The 9284-nt window shown below is 39.9% G+C and overlaps 1 protein-coding gene across 1 annotated transcript; it reads left to right on the top strand.

Annotated features, from left to right (window-relative positions):
• The first annotated feature begins 4957 nt into the window (after nucleotides 1-4957).
• On the top strand, nucleotides 4958-8024 carry LOC139445766 (DNA replication complex GINS protein PSF3-like). Its single transcript, XM_071226981.1, has 3 exons — nucleotides 4958-5058; nucleotides 5459-5733; nucleotides 7019-8024. The coding sequence occupies exons 1-3, from the start codon at nucleotides 4968-4970 to the stop codon at nucleotides 7250-7252; spliced, it is 600 nt and encodes a 199-aa protein (XP_071083082.1). The 5' UTR covers nucleotides 4958-4967; the 3' UTR covers nucleotides 7253-8024.
• The last annotated feature ends 1260 nt before the right edge of the window (nucleotides 8025-9284 follow it).

Raw genomic sequence — 9284 nt, 5'->3', positions numbered from 1 at the left:
GTAAGCCCATCCTTGACTCCACACATCGTCCCGAGGCAAGGGGGGGGGGGGGGGGGGGTTAATTGACAATAAAAGTCCAGTTTCCAACCTTGCCGAACGAGGCTGAAATTATGGAGTTATATTTAGGTTGGACTAACGAATCTGTGCATAGTCCAATCAAAATCAATGAAATCAACATCCGGTTTGTAAACTGCCGTGCAGATTTCGGTCGAATGCAGGATTTGCAAAGCATGTTTACCGGCAACTAAGTGTCAAAATATATATTTTCAAAATCGTTTCATGTTTTATTAAAGGTGCTCAAGTGATTTGATACACTGTGCGAAGTAAGACCGGTTTTATTACAGTAGGGACAATTCAGATTGATCAGATCGTCTTAACTGGACGCTGCCATTTTGTTGGAAGCAAATGCAAGTGATGTGAGATTTAGAATGTGATTGGTCAATAGGAGGGACATAACTCGTAATAGCCACTGGTGGTGCTACGATGGAACCCAGAAATTCCGGCCTAGTCCGGCAAGAGCGGCAACTGGACTTTTGTAGTCGTGACCATGCCAATGATGTGTGACTGTTCAATTACGCGTGGTGAGTGAATACTGTTGATGGAATTATGGAGTTATATTTTGGCTGGACTAACGAGCATATGCATAGTCAATAATCAAAATCGCGTTACGAACTAGACAACCGGTTCGTAAACTGCTGTGCAGATTTCGATCGATTGCAGAATTTGCAACATATTTTCCAAATCTTTTATGTTTTTAATCAAAGTGCTCTCGTGAATAATGCAGTTCGCGATGAAATACCCATTTTATTACAAAATAGATATTGATTGTCGATCAGATATCTTGGGCGACGCCATTTTGTTTGAAGCAAATGTAAGTGATATGAGAGGTGAAATCTGATTGGTATAAAAGGGACATAACTCGTAATAGCCTCTGGTGCCGCTACGATCGAACCCAGAAATTCCAGTCAAATTCGGCGAGGGTGGAAACTGGACTGCCTTGCCTCGGGAAGATGCACTTCCTACCACTGTGATTGAGAATACCACTTTTGATGGCTTCATCGAACAACTTAAATGGCATTAGTACAAAATTACGTAATTATAAACGTTTGACAGCCATTGGCGTTTTCATGCATAAAAGCGTTATCTTACTACCGATATATGTATCGTATCGCCAGGAAGTCACCATGTTCCCTGAAAACAGTACTTGCATTCACTCGCTGGAAAGGTGGCGTAATCCTCTTTCATGTCTATAGTGCCCGCGTAATGGAGGGCTGGTAGGGTAGCCTAGTGGTTAAAGCGTTGGCTCGTCACGCCGAAGACCCGGGTTCGATGTCCCACAAGGGTACAATGTGTGAAACCCATTTTCCGGAGTCCCCCACCGTGATATGGCTGGAATATTGCTAACAGCGGCGCAAAACCATACTCACTCACCCTGTACTCACTGTCACTACGACAATATTTGATGCGAATACATCCGGACTGCAAAACAAATTCACCAATGACCATGTCCATAGGCATACAACTTGTGGTTGGTTTGTTTGTTGTTTTATGCCCTACTCAGCAATATTCCAGCTATATGAAGGCGGTCTGTAAATAATCGAGTCTGAACCAGACTATTCAGTGATTGATATCATGAGCGTCGAACCACGCAATTTGGATCGATGACATGCATCAACCAAGTCAGCGAGCCTGATAACCCGAGCCTGACCACCCGATCCCGTTAGTCGCCTCTTACGACAAGCACAGTCGCTACAACTTGTGGAAAGGTGTTGGGAACCATATCGCAATCTCATTAAAATCAGATCTTAGTTCTCGCTATGATAAACAGCGAGAACCTAGATCTGATTTTAATCAGATTGAACCATATCGCAGCCTTGAGCTGAGTAATATTATAAATTTTACTCCGACAGTCCTACGCATATTATACCGAGTATAATACTTCCAACAAACACCTGCAAACAAATTCAGATGATGAAAGCTGCAATGGACGTCATATATCATGCGACTGAATGATAAATACAACCAAAGGAAATATTAATACACCATGTACAATTTTGTCATCCGTGAAGATCCGGGTCAGAAAGGCAACCCATGCTTGAGGTAAGAGGCGACTAACGGCATCGGGTGGTCAGGCTCACTGACTTGGTAGATGCATGTCATCGTATCCCACATGCGTAGATCGATGCTCACGATGTCAATCACTGGACTGTCTGGTCCAGAATCGATTATTTACAGACCGTCGTTATATAGCAGAAATTGCAACAACAAACAAACATTTTTGCCATGTACTTAGTTGGCACTGATGCACAAAAAATAATTAGTGGTCGATCACCTTCTATACTGGTTTTGTTTTTTAACAGCAATGGTCAATCAGATCTCATCCACACGTCACTAGATTGGTGATAATGAAATAGCATACTGTTACCTGAGTTTCAAACACTTTTATAAAAGTAAAATTTGTTTTTCTTTCATATTCATGAGAATATACATGGTTCCGTTTATCGCCAATTTGATGCGGGTCCTTTTACACATGTTTAAGACTGACTACCTTCTTATAAAACGTACAGTTGTAGTCAATGTAGCAGATAACTACAGTGTGGGCACATGCACAGGACGCAGTAACTAGCTGCTAGAAACGTAGACAAGAATCACTGTCGACTGTAATGGAAAATACTCACGTCTGAGTGAGTGAGTTGGGTTTAACGCCGCTTTTAAAAGTATTCCAGTTATAGCACGGCGTGTCAGCTTAATGTGGGGGGAAAGCCTGAAGTGATGCAGGTCTCAGACGTTTACCACTTCGGGGAAACCCACGAGCACGGGTACGGGGCTGACAAACCTAGAAACATAATCGGGGTGAACCGGGGTTCGAACCCACAATCATAGGTTTCTGGCGTGTCCAGGGGACGCAACTCTGCACAGCGAATCGCGGCGCCTTAGACGACTGGGCCACCCGTGCCCCCTACTCACGTCTGAAATAACACGATGAAAATATACGCAATAAAGGTACACGCAGCAAGGGACAACATGGTGAGCACATCAGGGGTTGATCATAAAACATGCGCGGATCCATTTCGAATTTGCTTAGATGATTGGTTACACTAACTGTAACCTATTGCCGTCTAAGTTGATCTAAGGATAGCATTTAAACGGACTAGCGTCCAAAACAAACCAGCTGATTTAGACATAACGGCCCACCTGTCAAGTTGAAATGGACCAGTGAATTATCTGACTGAAATACGTAAAATTATTTTTTGGCTTCGTATTCATTATATGTTCATTATCCTTTTAATTTAAATGATATAAAATTTAAGAATTGGCTTCCGTAAGAAGTGTGCTGAAATAAATAAATAAATAAATAAATAAATAAATTCACAGTCTGCTTGTTTAATCATCAGCACACACACAAAAAACTGTGCAATAAGTTCAGCGCAATAATGCATTCTATTATCAACAAGTCAAGAAACAGTAGTCCGTTTGTGGACATGGCCTATTTCGGTTTAAACAAAATTGCTTGGTTAGCCAATTGTATGGCACGGAATCACTTGTAATTCATTCATAAATACATAAACAGACATGACCTTTGTATATGTTCGCACACACTTTTACATACACACTCGTAATTTTACACTCAAAACAATTACTGTAAATCGCAGAGATGCTTCGTAGGAAAATTGATTAAGTATATTATTACTTCTTTGTGCACTGTCATTGTTCCAAAAACCTCTACGACCACTGACTTCATGGCATGTGTGCTACTTCTCATCTGTCCCCGAACTACAGCCACCACTGTAATCTACCCATCGGCAATCAATTAATAAATAAAAACCAATTATACCAACTGAATTGGGAGATAAAAATTACCATGTCCACTTGCGAGCTTTTAAGGTGTTATCTATTAATATTGATAATCAAAGCGGTAGAGGATTCTCTTTACTTCAATTATTTATTCTTGGGGAGTGTTGGTAAGAGACAGAATATTAAAAATCAAGTAAAACCATCCCTAATTGATCGGTCGTTTATAAGAGAGAAAACAGTAGAAGTTTCACGTATTGTAATCCGGTAAGCACTCTTAGCTCTGACAAAATAATCAAGAACTTTAATTGTATATATGACTGGAGGCATGTTCTTTGGTTTCAGTTTTATTCTACACTGGTCCGTTTTGAACAGAGATATGGGCCGTTATGACGATTCAGTTGGCCTGTTTTGAGCACTGGTCCGTTTCCAGTGGAACCGGACCATCTGCGCGCGACCTCAGTCAGTTCGATGACCAAGGTTAACGGAGTTGCTTCCCCTGTACGCAGGCAGGAAAAACATCTCGCTTGATCTCAGGACAAAGTAGTAGTTTCACAGCATATGACAGTAACATTGCACTTTTCAACATCTAAACTTCTGAATATCACTTCAAGAACTATTCGATACAACCGCAGAATTCAAAACGGCAGTACGCAGTGTCGTCATAACACCAGAAAAGATATCTAGGCTAACGAGTAACTTCTGTAGTGTCCGTGTGTGACTACATTTAACATTACACACAAAGCAACTTACCTAAAACGCCGTTCTGCCTTGTGAAGAAGTGTTTCGTCCTCTGTTGCAAACCAAATCCCAAACGGTACCTCCAGTGGAATATGTGGTGAAAACCGAAACACTTTGAATCTATACGCTATCAACAAGCACACGTGTTTTACTTCCGGAAATGTCGCCGGGGAGTAATCATTGTTTTATATTAATTCCTTACGTCAAGTGGATAAGATGACATATTGCGTTCATATTTACAAGAAATATCTTCATGGACAACATGTAACATTCTAAATAACTAACTTGTTTCATATATTTAAGAAAGGTTGAGCATTTGTCCCTGTGTAGAAACTATTACAACACAAAACAAGGATAGCTCAGTTCGTCCTTGACAGTGGCGGATCTGGCGCATTATTTTGATTTTCTTTCTGTGTAGATGCGATAAGATCGGAATGGCGGAGGGTAACTATTTCTCCCTGGACGATATATTGGCAACGCAGGAAAAAATGCCCTGTAAACTTGTAATGCCTATTTACCGTTTAGGTAAGTATACTTTGAATCGTACCGTGAACAAATGTTTACCTGGTATTCGGAACCTCACGGGTGTGTTTGTGTTCAGGTTTCAATGATTCACGGATATTGTTATCATGATTATTGATTAATTATTGTGTTCATGTTGAAGGGCCATAGGGACATACATGCATTTAATATGCGGGGCACGGAACAGCTACTGATATAGGCCTTGTAATCGACAGATGAAAACACTATGAAAGGCCTATTTGACTGCCAGACCGCCATTTATGATTTACTGATGTAATGGTTCAGTATGTTCATTAAGAAACTTTGCTAGACTTGAGCCAGGGAGACAAATGTAGTAGCAAACACTGAATGTTCTGTCATTCATTTAATAATAGTTACCACATTTACATGTTTTTCGTTGCAGGGTATTTGGATCCAAGCTCTGAAGGCGATAATCTTCCAGCTGACACAAAAATGGAACTTCCTTTTTGGATGGCAAGAGCACTGTGTAGTCGTAAACGACACATTGTTAGTGTGGAAATGCCCAAACAATATCGTGAAGGTTATCGAGAGATCTTATCTGCAGATGCCAGTGTTGTGGACCTACACAAGTTGGGACCCTTCTTCTACAGCTTTGGTTCACAACTCCTAAACTTCGAGCATCCAGAGGGAACTGATATTGCCAAGTGTTTATTGAAGGTGAGATATATTATACATGTGAGGGTCTGTGTATATTATCATGATTATAATGCCAGGAAATACTAGAAGTGAGAAATCATACATAAACATGATGAATATTATGGTTTTCATTTGGCATTAGTACATGTGGAATAAAATGTAGCGGCCATAGAAAGTCCAAGTCCTGTAATGGGATTCAAACCACAGACCAGATATGTGAGGTCTGACCTCTTGTCCACATGATTAAGAGATCAACAGGTAAGGATGTATTTTGTGGGATGACACATGAATGAGTGAGTGAAGTGAATACATATAATGTAATGTACGAGTAATGAAGTGAAAAGTGGGCCAACTTGCATGACTAGTGGTTTACGTCATGAAAAGTTCTGAGTAGTCGGAATCTGGTGACACAATCAGCCAGATCATACATTAAATCCTCCCCATGTGTCAGGAAGCTCATGACAAACATGGGGTGCTGGGGACCTAGCCTTTAGCAGATTCATGGACCGAAAATAGCCTTGATTGGCAGTGATAGACCAAACAAATTCTTCATTAAAACAATTAAATTATTAATGCAAGAAAACATTGAAATAGGGAACATAACCATACATGTAATATTTCTCCTGCTAGCATGGTAAACCTGATAAATGTGATGAATATGATAAAAGCTTTTAGCATAGTTTCCACAAAAATACTTATGAATCATCGCACACAATCTGTGCTGTAAAATTTATGTTTTATTAACGAAAATGTTTACAGACCTCATACTCATGATAATCCTCCAAGGATATCACATCCCAAATGAAAAACTATTTGGACACTTGTCCAACTGTAGAGTTTATATTATTTTTTATTAGAAACAAGGATTACATTTTCAATCATGATACCTGTTCCAGTCTGTACTGAGGCAATTTAACATGTTTGAGACTTCATTCTGACAAGTTAAGTAACAGATTTTATTTGATGATTGATAAGTTTTATATGTTTTAATCATTAACAAATTGATTATAACCATTGATTGATTATGTGATGCCTTTCACTTCTCGAACCCAGTGAGACCATGGTCACGTGGTAGAGCGTCTGTCTGGAGAGTGGAATGTCGGGAGATCGGTCTGGACTAGTACAAGCAGCCACACACTTATGCATGCTTGTTGCTATATAAGTGCAATAATCTAGGACGTGATGTTAAACCCCATTTCACCTCACCTCACTTCAAAACCAGTGAAGAGAAGTCTTTGATAATCATAACAAGGGCAATTTGAAATTTTTCTGTATTGATTTTGTAATTTTCATTATGTTTTTTCAGACTTTCCAGTCTCGATTCCGTAAAATAATGGATTCTTCCCAGAATGCCTTGAACGAAGACAATTCTCAATTGACCGAGCGACTGGACGAGACAGAGAAAGTTTTGTTTTGTGCTGGGCAGAAGGGACTGAACGATTTCCTCCGATGGGAGAAGAGAGAAACGGAGAAACTGGTTACATCGGCCATGGTTCAAAATCATCGAAAGAGGAAGCGAGCTATCATGGAGAGATCCTAACATGAGATCAATATGAGAATCTCAGATGCCCAGAACTTGTCTCCATCCTGCCCTGTGTCAATCATGGCGGCACAATATAGCCAGGAGATCTTTTGAAAAGGCTTGTCATCACCAAAATGATAAATGTCTTGTTTACTGTCAAACACTGTTCCCTGTGTCACGTCTATAGTGCCTGTGGGTTAAAACGATACAGCAAGGTTACAATACATCATGTACAGGGGCGGTCGGGTAGCCTAGTGGTTAAAGCGTTCGCTCGTGAAGGTTCGATTCCCGACATGGGTACAATGTGTGAAGCCCATTTCTGGTGTCCCCCGCCGTGATGTTGCTGGAATATTGCAAAAAGCGGCGTAAAACCATACTCACTCACATCATGTACATAGGTCACAATACGATATTTATCATGATACACATATTTATATCAAATCACATGGAAACATCTTTGCTATAAATATTTCAGAGCTGGTTCCAAAGGAAAATCTAGCAGTTGACACATGTTCGTAGCTGCTATTTTTAGTAGTGAACTTGAAAAGCTAATAACAAAATATTTTGCAATATTTGGCTGACAAAAACGCAGGGGTCAATAAACGAGTAGTAAGTAATTTATTTTGTGTAACGCGTATCGAAACAGAACAAATTGTATTGTGTAGCGTATCATCATATCAAAACTCACGATGCACTGTTACACCGACATATTGTTTCAATGCTAAGGGTGTTTGGTGGAACAAAAAATAGAGAAATAGGCGTACAATTTCTTCTTGTTTATGTAGGGTTCGTTGATAGTTGAAAGGCATACTATTTTGTTTTTCTATAGAATTAGTGGACTCTTCTCTGCCTTGCTGACAGAGCAGTGCAGATGCTCCATTGTCAAACACCAGGTCAGTGCCCTGGTTTCCATGTAAACATGGTAGATCAATAATATGTATATATACCAGGGAGGACTGTACATGATATAGTTGACAACATGTACAAGACGGCTGTTAGAATAACCAGCAACTCAAGATGATTTTGTGCTTTTAAGAATCTTCACAAAATAAATTTGTCTGAAGAACATAACATTGCAGGTGTGGTGAGATGCAGCATTGGGTTCAGCCATTACACATTGTTTTATTGTCCGTGTAAATGAAATAAAACCCTGCTGAAATCAAGGATAAGGATTTACTCTATTTACATTTGAGCTGTCAGTAAATAAAGGTGTGTGTCAGTAATCATGATATGTGACCAACCATGAGATAAGTGGACCTTATGGGTGAGGGGCGGTCGGGTAGCCTAGTGGTTAAAGCGTTCTCTCGTCACAGCGAACACCCGGGTTTGATTCCGGACATGGTACATTTTGTTGATCTACTATGTTTACATGCACACCAGGGACGGTCGGATGGCCTAGTGGTTAAAGCGTTTGCTCGTCCCGCCAAACACCCAGGTTTGATTCCTGACATGGGTACAATGTGTGAAGCCCATTTCTGGTGTCCCCGCTGTGATATTGCTGGAATATTGCTCAAAGGGGCATAAAACCATTCTCACTCGCTCACCTTATGGGTGAAAAATCACTTTTCAACTTTTCATTATATTTTAAAACTGCAGTATTCAGGAAGACAAATCACAAGCTTCAATTCATATTTATTACAGAGATACATGGCATCAAATGTTTGGACTCGTTTTCTGCAAAGTCCCATTTTCAGACTTATAACTGTTTATGTATTAATTGCAGTGTTTAGATATAATGTCAGATTAATTGAACCTAGATATGTATGCTGAAATGTTTTGAAGTAATGTTTTTATAACATTATGAAATAACGGGAGAAAAATAAGATATTATGGTAGTCCCAACACGGAAGTGAATTGATGTCAAAAGTCTTTCTATACGACGTCACAGCACAATTGTATCCTAGCACCCATTGGGTCTTATTTCTCCTGGAGGGTCACATATATATAGTCCATAATGAGTGATGAAGAAACATTACATGTGTTGATACCATGAATGACTTCCAGCTGGCGACCCGTGAAGATCTGTAGTAGAATAGGTCTTCAGCAACCT

Source organism: Haliotis cracherodii, unplaced genomic scaffold, assembly GCF_022045235.1.
Source record: "Haliotis cracherodii isolate W230 unplaced genomic scaffold, xgHalCrac1.p SCAF_10, whole genome shotgun sequence".
NCBI classification, from domain to species: Eukaryota; Metazoa; Mollusca; class Gastropoda; order Lepetellida; family Haliotidae; genus Haliotis; species Haliotis cracherodii.
Note: the sequence above shows the minus strand (reverse complement) of the source record. Positions and strands in the feature narration are given on the sequence as shown.